Here is a 27,082-nt window from a genome sequence, read left to right on the forward strand (position 1 = left end):
ACAATTAAAACCAATTTCTGGTGCTTGCAAGGACAAATCTCTTTCCAGGCGAAAACATGGTTCTAGAGAATAGATCCTTAGGTTCCAGACTGCTCAGACATTAAGGTACTCGTCTAAAAGATCACAGCTGTGTCACACACCAGCGAGAAGATACCCCAGACGTGCAGTGAGGAGGCCATGCGACAGTCAGGGCTCCCAGGACACAGAGAGCGGCACCCCGGCATTCAGAGAGGGGGCTGGTGACGGGCGGGCGTGGTGCCCCTGCCTCCGTGGGCCTCGCTTCCAAGTGCTCCCTGCAGCCCGTCACGGGGTGACGCGAGGGGGTCCTCGGCCCCCAGAAATGTGCTGTGTCCTCTGTCATCGCAGCCCACTCTCATGGCTGGCACTCACGCCCCCGTGACTGTCGTGGGCTTCGGGGGCGGACCCCGCGTCTCGCTCATCTTCCACCTGGAGCCCGGCCTGGCAGTGCCTGGCAGGTCCTTGGGGCAGACATGGGGTCACGTGAGGTCGGCTTGGGGGCAGCTCCTGGTCAGTGGAGTGGTGCACGTGGTGAGTTCTGGGTCTCGGGGAGGCCTTGCTCCGCTGGGTTCTCTGAGCAGCTGCGTCAGTTGGCCACTTCCCGTCACGTGACTCAATGGCCAGGAGCTGGGAGCCTGCTCTGAGTCCCTCTGTGGGATCTTTCCTCAGCTGGGCGCCCGCCACAGAAGCAGCGTGCTCGGAAGGGAGAGTAAATCATGTTCAATTCCTCTTCAATAAATGAGGCAGCCTCTAAGTGATTTATATCAATTGATGGCCTTTGTCATCAAGCACAGCAATTCCTTCAGGCTCTGGAGGCTTCCTGCCCAACCACCGAGAAAAAGCCACAATGCCCCAGAGAGCCGGGGAGTGGCAGTGGAGACAGATCGGGAACACTTCCCCACAGAGAGCACGGCCAAAAGCTGAGCGAGCCAAGCACGTTCTGGTTACCTGCCAGGCAGCTGCAGGAGGTGACAGCCACGGGCACCTTTCTTTAGGCTCGGAGCCAGCATGCAATCCTGTGGCTTGTTTTTTGCATGGGCTAACCTCCCTGAGAGGATCTCAGGCCTCTGCGGCCTGGGCTCTGGACTTCCATGTGCCCAAGAGAGGGTGTTTATGCAGAAGCGCTTGCTACTCTAAGTATCCAAACACGCCCTGGAGTCGGGCGCAGCCCAGCGTCGTGGAGGAAGCTGGAGGTGATGCATCACATGCCAGGAACTGAGTGGGCATATTCATCAAACAGGGGACTGGCCCGAACATCGCCAGCCTCTTCTAGAACCCCCTCAAGTCTTGGAAAGGGACAGGCCTCCTTGGGTTTAAAAACTGCCCGGTTGAGCTATCAGCCCATAAAGCTAGCCTCAGGGGTAAAAGAGCAGTCCTCCCTACAGGGATGTGGAGAAAGAGACCTGAGTCGTGCCAGAAAATTCTGAAAAAGGTATGGATATGGCAGGTAGAGATCTAGAGAAAACAAGTACGCTAATTCTCTCTTCCTGGTCAAAGCAGGTCACCACATGCTAAAAACAACAACTGCAGGGCTCCAAGGCCCACTGGGCCGCTGCGGCCCCAGAAGGCCCCCTAGTATGGAGAGGCTGAAGTCCACTGCAGACGGTGAGTCAAGGGAAAGGCAAAGTTGTACAAAGGACACTGAATTCGAGAAGGAGAAAAAGTTGTTTGCTTAATGTAACCCTGTGCTAAATCAACCAAAGACACATTTACTCTCTTTAGTAAGGTCTTTGAGAGTTTCAAAGTATTTAGTTTCGAGAGTTCTTGGTGTCCTAGAATTTTCCGTCTTGCGGGGAAATCTCACGGGTCATTCTTGGGGACTTATTTGGGCTGTAAAAGGAGGGGTGTGAGAATAACGGGGGCACTCGCCCTGAGCAGGTGGGCCCAGGGAGCCCTCGCCAGCCCGGGGCCTGTTTGGGTTTGGGTCTCCACCCTCCCTGCACTCTTCCTTCCTCTCTGCACATCTCAGCACAGAAAGATTCTGAGTCTCTGCGCAAGATTCGCAATCCTCCAATTAGGACAGCTGACGCTTTTAAAAAGGGCTTAAGCATACAGTTCGAGCCCACAGCGCAAGCTGCCTGACTGGGAGGAAAGCTCTCGGTCCCCACCTCCCATCCCCTGGCATCAGACAGGAGCTCAAGTGGCAGAAGCCAGGGAAGGCCCTGGCCTGGTGGGTGGCTCAACAGGTGGCTGAGGAGAGCTGCAGGTACAGCCCCCAGGGTCTCAGGCAATTAGGGAGGGTGCCTGTCAGTGTGAGACTCACAGCTGCCCAAGTTCGCTTCCATGGCAACGGAAGTCAGAGAGAGGTCGGATGGGGCAGATGACGGTGATATGAGGAGATTTGTAGGAGGAGAGAGAAAAGATGTCAAATATACCTGTGAGGTGGTTTAACAATACTTCTCTTGGAAATCTGTGGCAGAAGTGGTATTTTTGTGACCTTGGGGCTTTGACATTCAATATTCTACCAGGCATCGTGGGAGTGGTAAGAACAGTCTGGGCTTTGGGTCTGACAATCTGTTTGACTCCCTGGTCAGCTACAGGTCCTTCCGCAGAATGCACAAGGCGAAACTTCCCTCACAAAGTTAAAATGAGATGTGGTCTTGTGGCAAACATTGGGTTTCTGTTCTCTCGAATGAAAATACTGATTCCATTCACCTAGCTCCTGGCCTATAGACCACCACCGCCACGTTTTAAACCTAAAAGTATTTCCAAACCGAAAGCTCCTCTTGGGGAAAAGGAAAATCAAATGTACGCTAAAGGCAATTCCAGGGTGAGTGAGTCTGTGGTAAAAACTTCTCTTTCTGAAAACGTAACAGAAGATGATGGGGGAACAGAAGGGCAAAAAAATAGTTACAAACAGAGAGGGAGGGAGGCAAACCATAAGAGACTCTTAAGTGCAGAGAACAAACTGAGGGTGGATGGGGGTTTTAGGGGAGAGGGAGAACTGGGTGGTGGGCACGGAGGAGGGCACCTGTTGGGACGAGCACCGGGCGTTGCATGGAAGTGATGAACCATGGGAATCTACCCCAAAACCAAGAGCACAGTTTACACACAGTATGTTAGTCAATTTGACAACAAATTATATTAAAAAAAAACAAACCCAAAACTCCTCTCTCTGTGACCGGGGACAAGACACGGATACCTGTTATCATCACTTCCATTAAACACTGTACAGGGCAATAATGTAAAAAAAAAAAAAAAAATACATAGTATGAGAATCAGGAAGGAAAAAGTAACACTGTCACTATGTGCAGATGACATGAACGGGTATATAAAAAATAAAAAAGGATCTATAAACAAATTGTCCAGGTTTAGTAAATAAATTTAGCAAGACCACTGGATACAGGGTCAATACAAATAAGTTGTATTTCCATATATCAGCAACAAGGAAAAAAGGAAATTCATAAATACCTAAATAAATTTATATGAATACCTAAATTCATAAATACATTTAAAACACTATGATAAACATCAAATGCCTAGGAGTAATCTAACACAAGATGAGTAAGACTTCTACGCAGAAAATTATAAGACAATATTGAGAAAAATTAAAGATATAAACAGATATCTAAAGAAGATATAAATAAAGAACAGGATATACCACATTTGTAGAGTAGAAGACCCAGTATCTTAAAAGCACCATAAAATCCCCAGTTGATTTGTAGATGCAAAGCAATCTCAATATAAATCCCAGCAAGTTTCTGTGCATGTGTGTGGCAACTGGCATGTGTGTGGCAATCTGATTCTTTTTCCTTTTTAAATTTTTTTAACGTTTATTTATTTTTGAGACAGAGAGAGCGCATGAATGGGGGAGGGTCAGAGAGAGAGGGAGACGTGGAATCCGAAACAGGCTCCAGGCTCTGAGCTGCCAGCACAGAGCCCGACACAGGGCTCGAACTCATGGGCTGTGAGATCATGACCTGAGCCGGAGTCGGACGCTTAACCGACTGAGCCACCCAGGTGCCCCGGCAATCTGATTCTAATATTTATATGGAAATGGAAAGGGCCAAGAACAGCCTGGATGTCCTTCACAGAAGAGGAAAAGGTGGAATATGTAGCTCTACCGGAGAGCAAGACTTTTAACAAAGGTGCAATAACGAAGACATTGGCACGAGAGTAGACGTTCAGATCCGTGAAATGAAACGGAGTGCGGAAACTGACCCGTGCGTTTACGGACCCTTCACTTCTGACAAAAGTGGCACTGTGAGGGCAGTGGGGAAAGTCATTTTACAAATGATGCTGGTTCAGTTAGATAAACATGTGAGGGAAATGAAACTTTTATACCATATTCAAAAATCAATTCTTTTTAGAAAAAACAATTTTTTTTTTTTACATTTATTTTTCACAGAGAGAGAGAGACAGAGCACAGCTTGGGGAGGGGCAGAGAGAGAATGAGACACAGACTCTGAAGCAGGCTCCAGGCTCTGAGCTGTCAGCATAGAGCTCATCGTGGGGCTCAAACTCACAAACCTTGAGATCGTGACCTGAGCCGAAGTCAGACGCTTAACTGAGCCACCCAGGCGCCCCCATCAAAAATCAATTCTGATTACATTATAGATGTCAAATAGAAAGGGTGACACCATAGAGCTTCTAGAAAACAATGCAGGGAAATTTTGATGGTGAATTTTGTGTCAATTTGACTGGCAGGGGAATGCCCAGATTAAACATGATTTCTAGCCTGTCCGGGAGGGTGTTTCTGGCATGTTTATGAGCATCTGAGTCAGTGGAGTCAGTAAAACTGACCTCCCTCCCAAATGTGGGTGGCCGAATAGAACAAAAGGCAGAGGAAGGAGGAATCCATCCCTCTTCCCCCATCTCACTGCTCAGGCAAGGCACTTATCTCTTCTTCTCCTGTCCTCAGGCTGGAGTTGACACCACTGACTTTGCTGGTTTTCAGACCTTCAGACTCTGCCAGGTTACCACCAGTTTTCCTGGTTCTCCAGCTACTAGATGGCAGATCATGGGCCTTCTCAGTCTCTACAATCACACGAGCTGATTCTTCACAATAAATCTCATTTTATATAAATATCAGTATCAGTGTACTATATGGATTCTGGTTCCCTGGAGAACCCTGATACAAACAGGTCTTTAGCATTTTGCTACAGGTTGTTTAAATGGGATGTAAAAGAATTAACAGTAAAGAAAAAGATTGCTACGCTGAATATCGAAATGGACTATATTGAAGTGTTCGCTAAAATTCCGCCAAGAAGAGTAAAAGAGCACGCTACTGAGTAGAAGATATTTGCAACATGTATAACCAACAAAGGACTCAGAATAGACAGAACAATCAATCAACAAGAAAAACAGAAAACCCAGTAGAAAACTAGGCATGAGACTTGGAAAGGCGCTCTGCTGAATGGCCACTGCTCGTGTGTTAAACGGGTACAACCACTTGGGAAGATTGTTTGGCAGCATCCGCGAAAGGGGCTATTTTTTCTGTGGCTCAGCAACTTCATTCCTAGGTACGTCCTCAAGAGAAATGCATGGGGATAATCATCAAAAACATGTACAAGCAGAATGATTTATAGTAACTCTAACTGGAAACAACCCAACATTAGCTGAATTCACGTACACTGACAACTCGTGATGGATTTACACAAAGTCTTCCAGTGATGAAAATGCACGGACGTGGCTAGATGAGGCAACAAAGACGAACTCTCACAAACATAATGCTGGAAGAAAAAAACCAGACACGGAGGAGAGTATACTCAATGATTCCATTCATCTAAAGTTCGAGGCCAGGCTAGACGCATCTACACTGTTAGAAGTTATGATGTGGATTCCTCTTGGGAGGAGAGGTGGGCAGGAGGGAAGCTCCCAGGGGCTGAAATGTTCAATTTCTTGACTTGGGTCATGCTCACGTGGGTTTGCTCATGTCTAGCGCTCCTCTGATCCAGGGGAACACAATTTGAGCCCTTTTCCTATGCACGTCACAGTTCCAAAAGAAGTTTTCTAAGTGAATTTATCGTAGACATCTATTTTCACTATTTCCAGTGTGCGCACTGTGGAAGACACCAGTGGGGTGGATGTTAAGTCCCCCTCCACGTTGCGACGTGGATTGGCGTGCCCGCACACACGCGCTGACGTGTCGGCACAACCTCCCCACTGTGGCTGGCGCCCACATTTTCTCACTCTGATCAGTTCTGGCCTTAGAAAGCCAGCAGGAACTAGGCGGCTCGTGGTTTCTATTAGGGCTGGGCACCCTGGCCCGGCCGCATGGGAAACCTCTGCTCAGGAGATTCAATCCTCTAAAGCATGACTTCAGGCTCCCTGCCTCCCCAACTCTCTCAGTAGGTAGAGAAAGCGTGCTGACTCAAATGAGCTTCTCCCTGCCCTGGCCACCTGTGGGTTGCTTTCCATTTGTGGGAGACGGGGTGGCTGTAACCCGGGGGTAATGTCGGCCAGCCAGGAGGCAGCCACGCTGACCCAGGCCTTGCTGCCCTTGCTGCCACGGACCCAAGGGCGGTCCGGCATCACTCTGTGAAGCGGATCCAAGCCCCGCCTCCGCCATGTATCACGTGGCCGAGGTGGTATCCCAGGGAGAAGGCTGCCGGCTCTACCTCTGGCTTATAGCTTGACCTTGGGCAGGGCACCGCTCAGGGAATCGGTTTCCCTCCCAAAAGAACGGGAGTGTTCATCCCGCCTTCCCTTTCTATAGGGAAATCTGAGGTCAAACGAACACCGCACTTTGGCATCCCAGGTGTCCTTGTTGCTGTGTGGAGTGAGGTGGCGGGAGGGGCCGGCGAGCCACCCACCATCTCTCTGCACGGTGTGGAAGGGAGAGAAGCGTACCCCCCACCGATCACCATCTCGATGACAGCAGCTTAAGACGAGGTACGCCTGCGTTGCGCCAGGCTGAAGGCTGTGACGGGGAACGGCGAGCTCACCACCTGCACTGGAAGTGGCCACCTCCAATGGCACGAGACAGCTGCCGGCCTGCTCCCACGAGGTCACCCCTGGCACTTCCCTCTGGTTGCCATGCCTCCAACGTCCCTCCTCCCCCTGAGTTTCCAGCTCCCCTTTCTCCTAAGCAAGGGCTTCAACGGGAACGAGAAGGGCTTTCTCCAGGCAGAGCGGGCAGTGTCGGTGGGAGGTCTGGGGTCTCTCGGGTAACCTGCTCGGCCTGAGGAACTGGCATTAGGTCCCAGGTGCAGACATGAAGTGTCATTTCCACAGCACCGGGAAGTGTTGGTGTTGGTTTGAAGTTGTCGGGGCTGCCGGGAAATACCCCCTCTGCTTATTTGAGGTGAAGGAAGAACCAGAACCCAGCAGAGGGAAACGGATTCCGCTCGCGTTGTAGCCAGGAGCCCCCGCTCTCTCGCCTGCCCCGGCGTGGCAGCTGTGAAGAGGCAGACCTCCTGCCACCAGTGCGTAAGCTGCCTTACCGCTGGGCTGCAGCCCCCCCAACCCGCCACTGCACTGGTGCGGAGCCCCACCTCCCGAGGGCTGCTCCCAGCTAGTGACCGTGACCTCTCTGACACGGTGACTCTGGCTCGGTGACTTCCCGTAGACTTGGCTGCGGCCTCAGACCCTTCCTAGCCAGTCCTTCTCCTTCCCCCTCCTCCACAGGGGCCGGACTTGCATCGAGGTCTGAAGACTCCCTCCCTGCCCTCTCCTGCCTTCTTCCCTTCTACTGATGCCGTCCTGGCACCTGCCTGTCGGCAGATCTGAGCTAACACGAGCAGTACTGCAGTGGACACAAGAAAACACACAGAAAGAGGGAGTCTGGGGATTGCTCACTCACTACCTGGCAGGCAGAGGGGCCGCTCTCCTGAGTGTTGCATGGGGGCATGGAGAGTGCCTGGCACAAAATGGCGGCCAGACCGCTCACAGATTTTGCCAGTGGTGACCTGGGAAAAGGCTTTTGCTTGACCTGGTGTCAGGTCAAGCATTTGAAAGCCTGGGAGGCGTGGTGTCCGCCAGGACCATGAAGTTGGCTGGTGACCGTGAGGTATGCCGATGCCCAGGGACAATGGCAGACTGTGTGTCCTCAGTCAGAGGAGGAGAAGTGGAACAGCCAGAGGGGCCTCTTTGGCAGCTTGCAAAAACATGGCCACGCTTCCCTCGGGAGGCTGGCAGTGTCCCTGTGCTGGAAGACACGCACAGGTCCTCCTCTCTCCCCAGGAGCATCCCCTACCTTCTTTCTGGGCTGCCAGGCCCCTGACTAGGGTTAAGTGCCAGGATGACAGACACGCCGGGGATGTACTGGGCCGGATAAGGGAGGAAAGAGATGATACACAGAGAGTGAGAATGAGCCAGCCGGACTTGAGGGTCTTGACCAAAGGGGCCAGGAGATCAGAGGAGATGAGGAAGAATTCACGGATTTGGGGTATTTCATGGGATGTACAATTTAGCACCTTGGCAAAGACCCCAGGGGGTGGGGCACACTTGCTCCTGGGGTGGCCCTGAGAAGCCCAGAGAAAATGATACTAAGGCCGAGTGATGTGGAAAGGCATGGACTGTCCTGGCGACAGCAGAGGCAGGAAGAGAGAGGCTGAGGGAAGGGGCCGCGCAGAAGACCCAGCAGGGGCCCACGTTCTGTGGGAGCACCTGCGGGACACTCCTTTACCAGGGTCATCGGCACTGCACCGGTGAGAGGGACACCAGATCACTAAGGAGTCTGCTGGCAGCCTTCCTCTGTAGACCAGAGAGGACAACGGGGTGGGGGGTGGGGGGCAGCCACAGAGCTGGGCTCATTAACACTCGTCGGGATGACGGTGCCTGAGGAACTGGAGGTCAGGGGTAACGAGGCCTGGGCCCCTCTGAACCCCCAGGGCCAGCTCCTGCCAGGGTTCTTTAGACTCCAAGTGTGCAGGGGCCAGCAGATGAGAGGAGCAGTCATCTCGGGGGGGGGGGGGGGGCGGGGTGGGGGGAAGGGAGGGATAATCAACTCAGATCAGAGGAGGCGCAGGCAGGGAGGCACGTGGAACTTGGGGACCTTCCTGGTGCTCCCTTGCTCCACTGTGAACAGACGTACAGACGTATGTGCCAACGCTGGCTTGAGAAGGATATGACAGCCAAGGGCTCAGAGACCTCACGATGCAGGTTTGGGTCAAACCACCAGCTAAGCTGCCAAGACCTGCTGAGGCGCTGGCTGAGGGTGAGAAGAATTTGGGAGGGACACTGGGGGGAGAGGGAGGGGAGGAGCGGCGGGGGCCCCAAGTCCCACTCCAGTAATGGAGGCAGCTTGTTCCAGTAGTTTCTCCCGTGGAATCTCCTCCTTGGGAAGAGGCAGGAGCCGCAGGGGAGTTGCTCCCCATGGTGGAGGGCAGAGGCGGATCTGTGCGGTGCAAAGGGTGGGCTGGGGCCGCCACGAGGAGCGAGGCAGGGATCTCCACGCAGGACGGCTCCCACAGGATGGGAGGTTCCGCCAACATGCAACACCGGTTTGAGGCGGCTCCACTGGCCTGGCTGAGCCTTGCCCGCCGGCCCTCCTTTCCTCTCCGCCTCCTTCACAGGGGCAGGCTGTGCCTGCTCGTGTTTCCTCCCTTCATCCCCCTGTACGTTTCTCACACTTAATCCTGTCCGGGAGGCTACTTGTCAGTGGACCTGAGCTGATCTGGCATGTCCTCTGTGACGAAAACAAGAGAGCAGGGAGAGAATCCCAGTGTGATGCTAAGCTCTGCCCGCTGGGTCCGCTCTGACCGTGCAGAGTGTCTTGAGACCAAGAATGCTGAGCCGGCCAGTCCCCTGGGGCAGCCCATCGCGTCAGGGGGTCCTCAGGTCCAGAAAGTACTATGTGCCCAGGGGCTGGGGGAAAAGCATCCAGGTGGGCTGGCAGGGTCCCAGGGCCCTGCCTCGGCCCTGGCTGTTGCCAGAAAGGCCAGTGGCCTGAGTGATGAAGTGCCCATGGGCTGCAGGGAGCAGAGGACGCGAGGACCAGTGCTGCCCTCTCTTTTGGAAGGCTGCAGTGCCGCTGTCCTTCGGTGTGGGTTTATGAAGGTGGGAAGGCACATCAGTTGAGGAAAATCAAGCTTCCCACAGGGAAGCTTTCTCGGACACCTCCAGGTGTTGGCTACCTGATATGGGTTTCAAGGTGCCAAAATGAGTCATCTGGCTAGTCAGAACAAACAGAAGATTTAGTTTCGTTAGTTCAGCGAACTAAGCTGTCCCACTGGCTGTGGGCGTCAAGGGAGTCTCCGGACCAGGGTGAGCCACGGGGAGGGGAGGGCACCGCATACCTACAGCCTGGGTCTGCCAGGGCCCAGGGCACGAGCCACACGGGCGGGTACAGGTGAGCACTGCGCCAATGGCCACCTCACGCTTCACCTCATTCCACTCTCCCCCAACCTGGAGACGTGTTGTCATCTTCATGTTCTCAACGGAGAGGCCGTGTCCCAGAGGGGACAATGACCTGCCCTGGAGGATGACTGGCAAGACTCAGATTTATGGTGACGAGTCAAGAGTTCCTTCTATCAGACCAGGCTGTCCACTCCCCCCAGGGGTCCGCAGGGATGGGAAAGCCCAGAATTTCCCAGACTGAGAGCTTCTGGGGCAGGCCTGCCAAGGAGAGGCTGGAACCAGAACACCCCAAGATTTATGTTGTGGAGAGAAAGGCAGGTGGTGCAAAGGCACAGCATGGGCTTTGGACTTGGCTTAGCGCTGGGGTAAAATCCAGGCTCTGCTCTTGACCACAGTGTGACCTTGAGCAAGTTAACTGCTCTCTCTCTCTCTTTTTTTAAATCTGTAAAATTATGAAAATAAGATCTGTCTTGAATGGTTTTGAAATTGAAAATAACCCAGGTAAGCCCAGAGCCCCATGTTGGTGATCTGTGGGCATTTAGGAGCTGGTAGCTCCTATCACCGTTACGCTGCATGGATCAGAAACTTGAGAGGGTCTGGCATGGTTAATGCTCTTCGTAATTATCACTAGGCCTCACTATCCAAGCGAAAAATGGGAAGCAGTTGATGTAAATAACATATTTACAAAGTTAAATAAAATTTTTGCAGCTTCTTTGTTCTACATGTTAGTTCTTCAGAATTTATAAACTATCCAGTAAGATAGTTTTCCCTGATGTCGTGAGTAATTTATCCTTATCATAATTGTACAACAAATAAAAAGACAAAGGCTGGAAAGAGATTTGACTCCCTTGTAGCCAGGTTCCTTCTCTAAAAGATTAAGTTAGGTCCCCCCACCCACTCCCTTCGTCCAGTATTGGTTGCCAGGTCCTGGGCTAGGCGATGGGGGCACTGAAATGAACAAAACAAGGCCCCGACCTTACAAGGGCCCAGCCTGGTGGAAGCATTCAGAACCAATGCCTGAGCTACACCGTACTGTGCGGAACGCCGAAGTGGAACCAGACAAGTGAGGCACGGGACCACGGAGAAGGGACACTGGCCTCAGCTTCAGTGACGGCTGTTAGGGCTGGAATGGCTTCCCGGAAGAAGTGATACTTGGCTGAGAGTGGAAGGAGAGGCAGATGGGTGGGAAAAGGGCTGTGGGAAAGAGTGGGGGTTCTAGAAACAGGGAACGGCGCAGTCGCACAGAGACATATCGCACATGAGAGGCCCAAGGTGGTCTGGTGGGGGTGGGATACGGGGACACTGGAGCAGGCCAGGGCCTGATGGCAGAGCTGTCTTGCTGGTGATGGAGGCCCAGCCCCTTCCATTAGCCCATCAGCCTCTGGGGGTCATGTGAGTGTTCACAGGGCCCAAGACTACACTGGTACCTAGCAGCAACTCTCAGTATGCTTGCTGAATGCTTGAGTATTCAGATTCACACTTTCAAAAGTTCATCCAGACTTCTGCTTCTGACAAGAAGGTAGACCGAACTGATGTGGGCCTTGTTCCCAACACAAACACAGAGAAAAGACAGATGAAATAGACAAGAATAATTTAAATACAAAACTGAGCATGAGAGAATAACGGGAAAATTCCCAGGTACCTGAACTACAGAGCGAATGAAGTCAAAGGCAGAATCTTCATCATGGCAACTGAGGCTGGGATCATCAAACTCTGATATAGTTACAGGAGCTGGGATTTTAGTGCCCACGGGAGGTGGAAGGCCAGGCCGGGGACCTGGAACTGGGAGCCTCACGGAACGCCAGGGGTCCAGGAAGGGCCACTGGCCATCAAACAGGGCCCAGGGAGACCCTTCTCACAGCCCAGAGGAGGTCTGTGTGTGGTGTGGAGCGGAGGTTTCTCTGCAGAAAGGAGACCCCAAGCCCGCACTGCATGTGGGTAAGGAGGCTGAATATACACCACCCAGGTTCTGGGAATCTTGAGCCAAGAGGTTCACACCAAACTGGCTGAGCCTCTGGAACTTGGGGTCCCGGAAGAACTAATGCCAAGGCGATGAAAACACACATCCGCAACCCATCGGCTCCCACGGTGAAAACGATCCCTACTTCAGATGGTCTCCTGATAAAGAGTGAACCACCACCGCGAGCCACCATGAAGGCGAGGCTTCAGACACAACATGTGGGAGAATCGGTACCCTTAAGACTAGAAATAATCGAACACTTGAAAGAGGCTATATGGATAAACAGAATAAATGAAGACACGAAAGGAACAGAAACCATAATAAAAACTAGGATGCTAAAAAACAAAAAATAAAAAATAACAGGCTGATTTTAAAAAGCTCTGAAGAGAACTCCTAAAAATTAAAAATAAAAACGAAACCCTCAAATTTGGAAGGTGTAGTAAACAGCTGATTATGAATAGCTACAAGGAGATTTGTAAACTCGAAAACAGATGTTTTTGAGGAAGTGCCAGAATACAGCACTGGCAGAAAAGGAGATGGGAAAAGGAGAGGAAAGACAGAATAACATGGCAGGTTTCTAACAGGAGTTCTAGAAGGAGAGATCGGAGAGAATCAAAGAGATAGCAGAGAAGAGTTTCTGGAATGGGAAGAACGACACTGAATCCCCAGCAACGTGATAAAGACGGATCTACTCAGACTGAATGCAGTAAAACTGCGGAACCCCAAAGACAAAAATAAAGTCTCAAAAGCCACCAGAACAAAAGGCCATGTGAAGCTCTCTCAGCTGCAGAGGAGACAGGCACCCGTGTGGTGCTCCAAAGTCCCACAGCACTCGGCTCCCCCGCCTCCGCCCCACGAAGAGGCATCCGCATCACCCTGGTGGGGCTGCCATGTGGTCTGGGGTTGACACAAACCCCTCGAGGCTGTGGAGTAGGTCCAAGTCACCGTTGTCACCGTTTGTGCCTGCTACCTAGCACAGCACGTGGTGTGGAGCAGGGGCCAAGGGAATACATAATAGATCTCATGAAGCACTTATTTGCTTTTTTGGGTCTGTTCCGCTCTGTGAAGAGATCTCCAAACCCCAGTGTGAGAAACACAACTCTCGATCAGTCCCGGATTCACTGGATTGCATGTTAAAGGCGGTGAAGCTTTCTGCAACAGGAAAAAAGAAGGTGGTCCCCAGGTCCATGGTGCTGACTGGTAGTACCTGTTGGGGTCGGGTTGCGGAGAGACCTCACATCTCTTAGGTGCAGCTTTGAACAGCTTTTGGGAGGCTGACGACATGATCTGAGTGAAAAGCTTTACTCCTCTAACCCCAGGCACAATAGGACAGCTTCTTTCCTCTAATGACCTCAAAGCTTTAAGAATGTTTATGTGAACCGTGCCCTCCAGCTCAAGAAGAGGCAGGGTCCAAGTCCGGCCACATATGGACAAGTCCCAGGGCCTGTCCTTGGAACTCAGTGGCAAGTATGAGTCCCTTTATGCAGATGGAGAACGGGATGACATCAAGCCCCAAATCAGGACTACCAGGATGTTCCAGGGAAGGAAGCATCCAGGGAAAGCGTCCAGGGTAAGGGTAAGAGTGTCCAGGGGAAATAAAAGCAGAGTGCCTATTTTCAGGGACGCTCCATTAAAAAAAATTTTTTTTTGTTTATGTATTTATTTTGAGAGAGAGAACATGAGTGCACGTGAGCGCGGGAGGGGCAGAGAGAGGGAGAGAGAGGGAGAGAGAATCCCAAGTAGGCTCTGCACTGTCAGTGTGGAGCCCAATGTGGGGCTCCATCTCACGACCTGAACCGTGAGATCATGACCTGAGCCAGAATCAAGAGTCAGACGCTTAACCAACTGAGCCGCCCTAGTGCCCCAGGGCCGCTCCATTTGAAAGGCAAGACCACTGGGGAGAACCATCCAACAGCCTCCATACTCACTCACAACACCTTCTTTACTGACAGATTGAATGTGGCAGAGATAAATACTAAAATGACTACGAATTATACTGTGGGACATACCCAGATAAAAGTAGTCATTTCAATAATTAATTGTACCAAACAAATAGTCAGATACCAAGCTAATTCTTTCACATACAGAACCTCATCTCTCTGCTGCTCTTGAATTCATGTTATTGGCTGAGACAACATGGGCCCCTTAGGGCCTGGGGCAAAATATCCTCATTTCCTGAACACCACTGTTATACAAATACTGGGATTGAGGCACTCCAGGGGAGATGACCCTAAAAGTGAACAGAGAAATACAGGGCAGCGCCTAGGGGAGAGGAGAAAGTCACAGTCAAGTTCACGGGATTCTCCATGCTTCACTTCACAATTCACACATGGGGAGAGGAGTCTGCCTTTAGACAGAGTGCATCGCACAGAGCTGAGGGCCGTCAAAGACATGTGCGCCAGCCCCTTCCCTTCTCAGTACTCTGTTAGCTGCAGCGACAGCTCGCGGACGCAGCCCTGCCAGCACTGGGAAAATAGAACAGAATGGAAGTCATGAGATACATTCTGTTTGGGAAGGAGAGGCAATCAACACTTCTGTGGGCACTTTATACGATAGGCTGTGATGATGTCTTTACCATGTCAGTCCAATCCCCATGACGATCATTCCCCCAGTTACGGCAGAAGGTATCATTAGTCCCATTGTTCTTAACAGATGAAGAAACCGGAGGCTCAGACCTTAAGAAATTTGTCCACAAATTGAGAATGAACCTTCAGACTGCCTCCAAGATGAGCCAGAGAGAACCACAGAGAGGAGTCGCTGAGGCATTTGATGGCCATAGTTTCCCGGATCGTGGCTCCTATCTGCTTTCCTACACAAATGCTTTCGGTTACACATCTCTGGGGGCCAAAGCTTACCAATATTTACACCCCCTAAATTCTCCTCTTACGTTGCTTACTCTGAAAACATGCTAGGCGTTGGGGATTAGGCCAAGGAACAGAACTAGGCTATCTTTTCCTCTCGGCTCCAAAGACTACCTAAGCTGTGGCTGCCGTTGCACCTCTGAACTGCTAAGACATGAACCTAAAGGAAGGAAGGCCGGTGTCATCCTCCCACTGGACAAAAATGTTGCCAACCTTTTTCCCAAAGAGGAGGGAGTCAGGTCAGAATTGGAGTCTGTAAACCTTCCGGGCTGAAAGATGGGTTTCTGCCACCACGGTCTGTGTGCACGGACGAGGCTGCCGTTCGCTGCCACCAGGCAAAGCACCGGCCCGGGGAGCGCAGGCTGGCACGGACGGCAGCTCATGGCTGATGTTTCTCTTACTCCCTGGAGACGCTCGCACTTGTCACCAAGGAACTCATTCAGTTGTCCCCACCAGTCCCTGGACCTGAGAAGCCCAGCCCTGCTGCTCTGATGAATTAAGCATTATGAGAAGCTGTGACGGTATCTCTGACAAAATGGCCTAGAAACTCTGGAACTCCAGAAACAGCGCCATCCAAGAGGACAGACGGTGGGGTCAGAGGACGCTTGGCCAGTCTTTCCTAAAAGACTAATTTGGTAGGAATGGAGGGTATGCAACACTTACTGTGGCATCCTCTAAAGATAAATTACAAACAAGAATAACGCCTTGAGGGTAATACGAATGGAGATTTGATCATGAAGGCACCCGGTTGACCCATCTTCCACCCATAACAGAGCAAGAGTTCTTCAGGAAGACTCAAGGTTCTCTTCTGGAACGTATAGTTCCACTGGCATGTGCCCATTCGATTCCTTCCACTGGGTAAAATTAAACGCCCGGATAGTTAAACAATTAGTCCTCGAGTCCAGGTTGAAACCGTTCTTGTCATTGACTGGGGTTCCCAAAAGCAGCAACTTGGGACAACAACTGTTGTTCGTCTGTTCTCTTCCTAGAGTAAATGTGATCGTGCGGACTCTTCCTCACACAGCTGTGGCGAGTGCCCTTGGGCAAGTTACATTCCCTAGACTTTAGCTTCGGCAAATATGACAATGGTAACAATGAACGAACAACTCTTCGGGTTGCTATGAGGATTAAGTGGGATAATGTCATATCCCCAGTAGTGTGCCTGACACACAGCAGGTAGGTGCTCACTAGTAGCTGCCGTCGTTGTCCATCATCATCACTGTCATTGTCATCATCGGGCACTCGCCACCACTTTCACGGCCTCACAGGCAAAACTACGTGGTTAGAGAGGCAGTCTGTGGGGAAGTGGAGAGGTGCTATACAAGTATGCCAGGCGCCACCTTGCTAATCATAAGATCACCGACTGAGATCTCCGTAAGTACCCAGAAACCCCCCAATTACAAAACTCGCAAGTCAGGCTAACACAGCAAAACCTGTCCACATACATGTAGTCAGACGGAACGACAGCAAGAGCCGAAGTCACACCGTGAATCAAGTTAGCAAGGACATCGTTGGAGACGGAGTGGGGGTGGGTCCAGAGGAAAGCTGGAGCCTGGGAAGGAAGGTCTGCTTCTGCATATATGTCTAATACATCCCATACGAGTACTTCCAGTCCCGTCTTTAGGAGCCAGATAGATTTTACAGGAGAAATACTTTTGTGCCAGCTATTTGCTAACAGAGTCCCCCAAAGTGTGGTTCTCTTCCCGACCATCCCTTTGTCTGAGAGGTCTAGCGTAAGGCAGCCCCTAGGCGCTGCCTCTCCAGGACATGGTGAAGTGACCCTCCTTCCCACCGGGTGGCTTACTTGTTGCTGTCACGGTACTCGTAGATGTGACATCCTTGAGGCAATCCAGTCTCGTGATCCAGAGTGAAAGCAAGTTTTAGCTGGAGAGAGAGAGAAGAGAAAAATAATTAAGTCTAGGCTGCATGTTTTATTCATTCGGACGGCTGAAATGAAAAAAAAAAAGCAAAATCACATTGCCTCCAGCTGACACGTTGTGGAGAACCCGGGCCTGCCACCTCTGGGAAGAGCCATGCCTTACGGGCCACTGTCATCAGTGAGGACTGCTACTGGACTCTGCTTATTCATTTAGCAGGTAACCGATTATTTACTAAGCACTTACTTTGTGCCAGACACTGAGCTAGCTGATGGGGAAAGAACAGTGAAGAGAGGCAGAGAGGGGCCTCCTTCATGGTAGAGGCGGCAGATAATCAATTCATACGAATGAGTGAATGAATGAATATCAAGCTTCCAATTAATATAGGTTCTCTGAAGCAGGAAAAAGACTCCCGCATTTCGACAGAAGTAAATAACCTGAACTAGACTGGGAAGGAGGGAAGGAGGAGGGGGCTAACTAAATTATGGGGGTGGAGGATGGGGAGAAAAGGAGATTCTCGCTGGCAGAGAGCACAGCATGTACAGAGGTCCTGATGCAGGAGTCCGGGCACTGAAGGGTAGCTGGTAAGCCAGAACCCAGTAGGTACAGGGGACATGGTGGTCAGTGATGCTGCAGAGGGAGGCCAGGGCAGAACTTGCAGAACCTCGCTGGCCCCCTTAGAATTACCTGAATAGCAAAAGAAAAGCCTTTGGTGAGGAATGGGTAGATGACATGATCAAAATTAGGTTTTATTATTATTTTTTTAATTTTTTTTAACGTTTATTTATTTTTGAGACAGAGAGAGACAGAGCATGAACAGGGGAGGTGCACAGAGAGAGGGAGACACAGAATCTGAAACAGGCTCCAGGCTCTGAGCGGTCAGCACAGAGCCCGACGCGGGGCTCAAACTCACGGACTGTGAGATCATGACCTGAGCCGAAGTCAGACGCTTAACCGACGGAGCCACCCAGGCGCCCCATAGGTTTTAAAGATCTCTCTGGCTACTGTGTAGACAGCAGGCTGTAGGGTAGAGCAGGAGGCCACCCAGCAGCGTGGGTGAGCAGTGATGGGGGCTGGGGCTAAAGGGTTGGGGAGGGGGCCCAAGAGGCAGAGAGAAATGGACAATTTAAGAATCTACCTCAGAAGTAAATGTTGAGGGGTACTTGGGTGGCTCAGTTGGTTAAGCATCCAACTCTTGATCTCAGCTCAGGTCATGATCTCACAGTTTGTGAGATCGAGCCCCGCGTTGGGCTCTGTGCTGACAGCACAGAGCCTGCCTGGGATTCTCTCTCTCCCTCTCTCTCTGCCCCTCCTAGCTCTCTCTCTGTCTCAAAAATAAATAAACTTCAAAAAAAGAAGTAAATTCTGAGAAGTAGAGGTGACGGGACATGCAGGGTTCCATGTTGGGGAGTGAGGAGGATGGAAAAGAAGAAATCAAGGACAGTTCAAGTTTTTGACTTGAACAATCACTCAGGCGACTGTTCCATTGCTGAATCTGGGGGTGGCTAGAAAGCCACAAGTTTGATTTTGGACATATTAACTTTGAGGCACTCAGTAGCTTTCTCTGATTAGGGACGACCGGGAACGAGAATCTGGTAATGAGGTCTTGGTTTCTTTCTGGATTCTGGAGGGGAGTGCTCAGGTGAGTGCAGAGCTCCATCTGGGTTGCTGGGAAGCAAGAACTCAGGGAGGTTGTGCGTGTCCTGCTAGAGCGGAGTTGGATATGGCAGCTTTAACATTTCTAGACCTAGAGCCAATTACTAGATTTACAAATTCACTGGGTTTTTAAAGTGCCAGGGAAATTTTAACTAAAATTAACTGCACATTAGGAGGGTACATTATTATAACTTTTTTTTTTTTTTTTTTTTAACTGCAAGGCTGTTAACACAGATCTGCATCATTAGATGCTGGACGATTTTTCTCTTCCTTAGAGGGAAACAAGCTTGGAGGAATGGCTCGTCCTCTTACTGACCCAGATGAAAATACAAAAACAGAAACAAGCCCTTCTTCACCAACATGAAGCCAGGAACTTCAAGTCAAAGGCATGTTTTCCCTACAGAGCACTGCTTGGATCTTCCCAGCCCTCTTTCAGTAAAACAGAAGTTAAAAAAAAAAAAAATCTATTAACTATACCATTTTCTCTTTACTTCCCTCTTTGTAGCTGAGGCCAGGCCTATATTCATTTGGTCCATTGCAAAGACTGCACCACTTAGAAATTTTCAAATCCTTTGACTCAGTGATTGATGAATGTATGGTTTAGAAAAATTACCATAAATATAAGAGGAAAAGTTTTTTTTGTAAAACCGTTCACTTCAGTATCATTTATTGGAAAGCCTCTAAAAGATAAGCAAAAGCAAAGTGGTTAGGTAAACTCTGCTATATAGTCACATGCAAAAGAGCAGCCATGAAGAATTTTTATTAATCTAGGAAAATATCTGGAAAAAATCAGGATGTGTACTTGATTATGTATCAAGAAAACTATGTAAAAACAGAACAAAGACCACATAGAAGAAAGACTGGAAGGAACAATGGCAACAGTGCTCCTTTCCTTTCCTTGCCTTTTCCAAATTCTTTACGATAAATGTGATGAGATATAAGCTGTAGTCTTTAGTCATAAAGGAGTTATGGGAAATTTCATTCTGGGGGATTCTTGAGGTGAATAAACTGTGAATACAAATTTAACAGGTGAGTAAGTAGAGGTGGTGATGAGGCAGGGGAGAGAGGTATGGGACAGAAGAGTGCTCATACTTATTGAATGTAGAACTCGTATTTATTGAATACCTACCAAGGAAAGGCTCTCCTTTACCCTGACCACAACCATCTGAATTAGGTATTACAATTTCCTTTTTACAGGGGAGGAACTTGAGGCTAAGAAAGGTTAAGTAATTTGTCCAAACCACAATTAGAATTTCAGCTAAAACCCACGCTCTTTCCACCTCACCGGAATTACAGGACTTGGTAATGGTCTGGATGTAAAGCCTGCCAGAGAGGGAGGCATCAAAGATGATGTTTAAGGTGCTCTGCCTTGGGCAGCAGGGCAGACGGTGCTGTTACGCACTGTGACAAGGAGGAATGGCAGGTTTGGAAAAAGAGCTTGAGTTTAGTTTGGGAGTGCTGATTTTAAGGTGTCTGAGAGGCATCTTAGTGGAGATGAACAGTAGGCAGCTTGTATAAACAATTCCGAACTTTATAGGCAAGACTTATCTGGAGGTACAAATTTGGAAGCCTCTAAATAATAAGTAAGATGGTGACTAAAGCCATTGGTGTGGATGAGAATGTCCTAAGAGAGTATGAAGAGTCAAAATGAGGTCTTTGACAGAACAGCTGTATTTCAGAGCTGGGCAATGGAGACTGAGAAGGAGTGGTCATGGAATTTTGAGTTATGATGTTACAGGAGCCAAGAGGAGAACATGCCTTAAGGAGGGAGCAGTCAGCAGCATTAAATCCTTTTAAGAGGGCAAGTAAGGGAGGAACAAACATCCAAAACAAAGAATCCATTGGATTTAGCAACAAGGACTCTCAGGAGAGTGGTGGGAGCAGAGATCAGGGTGTGACGGGGTGAAAAATGAGAAGATAAGGAAGTGGGGATCAGGAGCGCATGTAACTCTTTTAGCAAATTAGATGGTGGGGGCAAAGAGTCAAGGTGAATGGATTGGAACAGGACAGGACAATAGGACGGGGGCTTAACGGAGAGTGTATCGTTAGATAACAGGCTTGCTTGAATGCAGATATAAAAGACGCACTACAGAAGGAGGGCTCAAAGACAAAGGAGAGATGGAGGTAGTTAAAACATCAAGGTGTCCAAGATGACAGGAGGGACTGGAAACCAACATACAAGTGGAAGGGCCTTTCTCCACTGCAGCAGTAGGGAAGGCTGGGCAGGGATGCGGATATATCTGTGGATTTGGCGGGGGTGGGGAGCAGGATGGGGGATGGTGGTGGTTTGGAATGTTCCAGTTTGACTTTGTTCTTTTCTGAGAATTAGGAGGTCAAATTATCCTCAAGGAATGGAGGGTTTGGTGAGGGAAGGAAAGGAGGTTGGAGGAAAGTGATGAAGGCTTGAAATCGTTTCTTTGGAGAACAGGAAAAACCGTTGACCAGGGAAGAGCACGAGGATTGCCAGGGAGCATTAACGGTCCAGCTGAGGCCACAGGAACTGAAGTTACTGTAGCAACCATCTGCCCAGATGTTGATTTTTTTTTCTAGCAACTTAGACATTGGCATGAAGAAAGTTAGGCTGGTCCAAAGCTGAGCATTTGCCAGGAAGGTTTGAGGGAAGAATAATGGAGCGAGGGAGTAGAGATACGATATTGGCAACAGATGCGCCAGAGACTCTAAGGGGGAACAGGCAAGAAATAAAAACGAAAGGGGCTGATGGGAAGGAACCAGAAAGATCCTGGTGACAGATGTCTTGTACGGAGCTAGTATTTATCGAGCGTGTTCTCTGTCCTTAATCCTCTATTAAACAGCCCCGTGAGGTTGGTTCCTATCCATATGTTACAGAGGAGTTTTCAGTATTTAGCCCAAATTAGCAAGTAAGTTGCAGAACTAAAGTGTGATCCACATTGCTAACCACTGGACAACACTGGCCTCCTGAGTGTCCATGAGGTCAAGGAGAGGAATTGTAAGAGTGTCCATGAGGGAGTGGGGAGCACTGGAGGCTGCAGTCAGAGAGGAAGCCGTGTCTGACCTTGGAGACGGGCAGTCAACCTCAACATGAGTAGCGATCAAGGAATGGAGAGTTGGAGGTTGGGATGAAAAGGTCCTCCGTGAGAGGTGTGAAATTCGCCCAGGACAATAATACATTTCCCAAACGGATCCACAAAGTGTGTCACTGTGGGTGTATAGGTGCTTTGTAGGTACCTACACAAACGAACGGGTCCAGCCGGCCCATGAGGCAGACCTAGGCACCGTATCCAGCAGTCATTTCCTCCCTCCCAGTGATGCCCTAGATTTGTTCAGCTAGTTACCCTCCCACTCAGTCCAGGGAATTCAGGGAGAAGCAGATCCAGTTTCCAGGGCTGGGCCTGACAGTTCGAAGGTAATCATATACACCTTTCAGTAAGGGTCAGGAACCCAAGCCAATCAGTGCCTGGCATTTCCTGGAATTGGAATTCCCTAGGGATTGGTTCAGGAATGGACATGTGACCTAACCGAAGCCAATGAGATACGAGGGGATGTTTGCGCTTCTGGGCATGAGTGGCCAGAGTTGTTGCAACTAGCTTGTCACCAGCCTAAGAGTGAAGCCAACTCACAGACGAAGCTGCCCTTAAAGACCCGCGGAAGAGCAGAGTCACAGCCTTGACTGAGCCGTGCCTGGTCTCTGTCGGGCTTCCAGACCTCTACTGTTCACTGAAAAAATTTGTTTAAATGTTTATTCATTTTTTGAGGGGGGGGAGGGGCAGGGAGAGAGGGAGGCACAGAATCCGAAGCAGGCTCCAGGCTCCGAGCTGTCAGCACAGAGCCCGACGCGAGGCTCGAACTCACAGACCGCGAGATCATGACCTGAGCCGAAGTTGGACCCTCAACAGCCTGAGCCACCCAGGCGCCCCTTCTACTGTCAGACACATAATACGTCTACCCACTTCCTGGTTCCACTCTCCACAATGCAGCTGAGTTCTCTTTCTAAAACACAAGCCTGATGACACTTCCCTCTTTAAATACCTTTGATGGCTCCCTTCTGTCTATATGCCACAGGTATAAAAATGAATTAAACAGCCTGGGATCTCTGGGGGTTGGCTGCTCACGTGAACAAAAATGGACTATAAAGAGGGATGGTGAGGGGGGCATGTGCTGAGGAGAAGGTGCCAACCAGGGAGGACCTCAGGGTAGGTGACGGGAGTCTTAAGGGACAAACACGAGTCTGCCTGAACAGGGAAGGATGCCCCTAGCCCGTCTGCTCCTGCTGCAAAATTCCATGTACTTCTCCCACAGTGTAGAGCTCACTGCGTGAGTTTGGGTCATGCCATCTACTTTGACACCTCTGGCCCTTCCTTAAGCTGTGACTGCTTCTAGGAGCACCCTTTCTGTCTATGCCAGCAAGACCCTACACATCCTTTGAGCTTCTCTTTGTGAAAGTCAATCTTTCATTCTTCCCTCCTCTGGTAACTGGAGGCAGGGCCTCTCTGCCCCGTGAGTCCGAGGGCTCAGGGTGGAGAGCTTCACCAGGCACCCTGGCACCCAGTGTCCCCATCACTGGCCACCACAGGTGCTCAACGCATGTCACTGAGCTGACCTGCTGAGACTCAGAGCATTTTGTTTACCTATCAACAACCGTCCAGTCACCCAACTTACAGCCGGAATCTCCGTCACCCTGAGTTTGTTTTGCGTCCTCTTACTTCGGTGAAGAAATTCTGCCTCACATCTGCCCCCCTCAGTAACTGTCCCCCGAGGAGAAGCAATGGCTCAAATCCCCTTGGGACCCAGGCGCTCCATTTCGCCAGCGCCTTTGAAGATGCACGCAGTCCCTCACTCAAGAACATGTACTGTGTCCCACGAGCCCAGCACAGCAAGGCAACAGGCAGGCCTACGGGCTGTGTCGAGACTGCAGGGACCCGCCCGTGGAGCCGCTTGGTTTGGAATGCCCATCGCTACGACACTTCACCGGGTCCAGCTTTCCCTTTTCCAGAGGCAGCTGCCACTAGTCAACCTTTGCCCCGGGGAGGACGGTTTCCAATTGCACCACATTCCTGGTGCTGGGTGAGAAGAGAACGAAGCCCAAAAGGCAGTAACAAGGTCACTCGGTCAGCCTTCACCAGCAGAGGAAAAAGGCCTTTCAGTGGGTCTAGTTAGAGGCAAGGCTTTCCTCTGGACAAAGGCCAGGCCAATTTCCCGTGGGCAGGAAATGGAAGAGCCTTTTACTTTCAGGGGGCTCAGGCTACATCAAAGAGGAGGGCAGGGGCCGGGCAGCTAGAGTATGAGACTCCTGCTAGGACCCCTTTGGACCCAGCCCTCCTGCTCCAGGCAGGGCCCCAGGAAACTGGCAGTGTGGGTGATGAGGGAAGGGGCTAGGACTGTCGGGAGAGAACAGTCCTTCCTCATTCGCCACGGGAATGTGGGTTATAGGCCCGTTGGGGCTGCTGGGCCCGCAAGAGGCTCTCCTTCAGTCCCTCTGGGCTCTGGTGGTGGGGGACGGCGAGGGGGGCAGCAGGGTCATTCTTCCTGCAGGTAGCACGGGAGAGTAAGAGTGATCGGTTTAGGACTACATAAGCCTCCCCAGGGAGGAAGGAATGCCCCAGGCCAAGCAGCAGAGGGGTCCATGCAGCCATTTGTAACCGTTTGAGGAAATGTGACCTTATTTTGTATGCCAGCCCAGTGGAGCCAATGGGCCAGATGACATTCGTAAGAATAACTGAAAAGGAATCATGGAACAGGACAAGAAAGGGTGGCTAGAGGTGGTGATCCAGATGTTCCCCTGGGCTAGTGAGCAAATCAAGCTTCAGTCTGCTCAGGTGCACAGTTCCATAAGTCATGTTCCCGGAGAACACTGTGCCCAGGCCACTTGGCATTAAACTCCGTCAACTAAGGAAGATACCAGCTCAGAGCTTCTGGTACTTTTGAAAATGCCTGGCCTGACCTTGGGAAGGCCAAAAGCACATTAAGAGGTTTAGGAGTTGCCTATTTTGTCCCCAAAAGCTTCAAAACGACCTCCGATGAGCAACCGGATGTCTCTGACCGTGGCCCAGACACCACTCGCAGGCTGCTTTGTGACTGAGCAGAGGACCTGGGAGCCAGGCTCCGGGTTCCTCTCACAGGGGTGTAGTGAGGGAGGTGGCTGGTAAAAGCAGAGTGCTGGTTCCGGAGCCAGAATCACTCTAGTTCAAACCAACATGGGTTCTCCAGGAGGCCTGTGAGCCTCCTTCAATCTGCTAGCTATTAGGACCAAGGTTCAAACGCAGGTCGAGGACCAGCCTGGGAAGCCTCCAGCCACTGCATGGTCGGCTCTTCCCCTCACAGCCCACTGGTCTTGCGGGGTGTCCAACTCTTCCCGAAGCTGAAAGTGGCAAATCCCAACACACTTCTGACATTCGGGCATGCCATTTATGGCCCTTTCAACGAGCAGAAGTTACTTCTACCTGAGCCTTGGATTTGTAATTGAAAAATCTTATTAGAAGGAAATCTTCACATTCTCCGAGGTGATCTTTGGTTTTTCTTGTTTGGTTTGGCTCTCCTAAGCATTATTTCTTTTTTTCCATCTACTCTTTGCTTTCTTTTATAAGACAAAGATGCTGTGGACTTGGCTTCCACTTGGTTCACAACGATTCTATGGCAATGTATTAGGTTTCTTTCTCCTAAGTCCACTGAAGTCTTTTTGGACTTGGAGAGAGCTTTTTAAGAAAGAACTTGCTCATTCAGCAGGATTTTCCTCCCCACCCCAAGCTCTGGTTCTGACCTGGAAAAAATAAGAGAAAGAGCGAGAGGATCCTGCAGTCCTGACGCTCAACTTCCCAAACCACAAAAAAGAGCCAGTAACGTAATCATGGAGATTTCTGGCACCTTGGTCTTTCAAGAAAAATACATCCATCTGCTGGCACAGGGACCCATCAAACTAAATCCTGTGCAGCACGGAGTTCCCGATTCATTAGTGTTGGAAAGTCTATGGCGAGGCTGGCCGCCCCACCGGAGGACGCCTCCCTGCAGCGCCGTCTGTAAACCCCACAGCTGTGTTTTCACTTAAGGCCACTTCTCCTGACTCCACTGCACCTTGTTCCAGAGGCTCGTTCTACTCTCATTAAGGCTAAAAATGACAGGACAAGGATTCTCCAATGCTGAGGTTTTTTTACTCGTCAGAAGAAAAGCTGTCTCTAGAGCTCTGGTCAACCCAGAGGGAAGGCTGCTCTTCAGTAAGGAACCCACGCCGGTCGGGTCATCCTAGGTTTGCTTCAGTTAACAAGCCTGTCACCTGGCTTCTTCTGCCTGCCTGTCCTGCTGCTTCCTCTTCTGGGGGCGTCTGCATTGCCCGCCAGCAAGGCCAAGGGCAGTAGAGCTCTGGTGGTTCTTGCCCCACAGCCCCTCCTCTGCCTTTACTCCTGGGTGAGACCAGCATCTCCATTAGCAGAACAGGACACCCGCTCTAGCTTTCCTGGTCAGGTCTTGCCTGGTCACTGGGCCAAGTGTTTGCTCCTTCAACTTCTGAGCAATGTGACAACAGTGACGGTAAAGTGTGGTGAGCAAGTCTGCATGTGTCACATTCAGTCAGAGGCAGGGACCTGCAGCCCGTCTGCTCATCCTACTCACAGCTGGAGCACTGTGGATGCTTCTCAGGGCCCCGTCCCTCCCGCAGAGCATGGCTGCTGCTTTTCTGGTACTGAAGTCAGACAATGTGATGCCCGGTCACAGGAACTATGCTCACTCTTACAGATGTCATTACTTCTGCCTCCTTTCTGTGGCAGTGGTTTTCTTTCTACTGTATTCATCTCCCTTGTTTATTTCCTTTGTTGTAAGTCTTTTCAAATCCTTTTTGGAAACTGAGGATGGTATACATAAATAAAATAAGGGTCTTCAAAATAAAAGCCAAACAAACATAAACATATGGGATCCGGGCAGGTTCAAATATAACCTGATTAAACAATGATCATGACGGTAGGCATTCAGTTCATGGAAGAAAGAAAACGGGACATTCTCATACAATCCTCAGAGCCAGTGATCAAGCTGGCTCTATTCTTGAAAAAACAGGAGAGAACAGAATGATCTTCCAGGGAATTGGCCTCAGTTTCCAGGGACTTGAGGAGTCGGGGAGTTATATAACCCCAAGCTGGGAGCCAGCAGCTCTGGCCTCGTCTCTGTTCTCTCCCAGACTCCAGGTGGTGGTAGGGTTCTACTGGCCTTAACCTTTCCACCTGTAAAATGGAGCTGAGTTCATTTACGTCATCCTTGTGGTTTGTTTTATGGATGAATGTGAGATACTTTGTAGGTTTACTGGAATAAAGTACCTGTAATAAATCCCTGCTCTACCTGGGAGAAGAGATGCTCTGAAGATTTCAGAAGGACTAGTGTTCACATCTTTAGATATTTTTAAAAATGTTTTTATTTATTTTTGAGGGGGGGGAGAGAGGGAGAGGGGAGAGAGAGAGAGAGAGAAAGAGAGAGGGAGAGGGGAGAGAGAAAGAGAGAAACAAAGAGAG

General features: G+C 50.3%; 1 protein-coding gene across 6 annotated transcripts in view; it reads right to left on the reverse strand.

Annotated features, from left to right (window-relative positions):
- The window catches only part of DIS3L2 (DIS3 like 3'-5' exoribonuclease 2), a 348,754-nt gene that overhangs the window by 27,384 nt on the left and 294,288 nt on the right, over nt 1–27,082 (reverse strand). For all 6 annotated transcript variants that reach the window (XM_060624145.2, XM_060624139.2, XM_060624140.2 and 3 more), the window contains one exon: nt 16,886–16,965. In XM_060624145.2, coding sequence (XP_060480128.2) covers nt 16,886–16,965 — 80 coding nt within the window. The remainder of the gene's footprint in view (nt 1–16,885; nt 16,966–27,082) is intronic.

This window comes from Panthera onca, chromosome C1, assembly GCF_046562875.1.
Source record: "Panthera onca isolate mPanOnc1 chromosome C1, mPanOnc1 haplotype 2, whole genome shotgun sequence".
NCBI classification, from domain to species: domain Eukaryota; kingdom Metazoa; phylum Chordata; class Mammalia; order Carnivora; family Felidae; genus Panthera; species Panthera onca.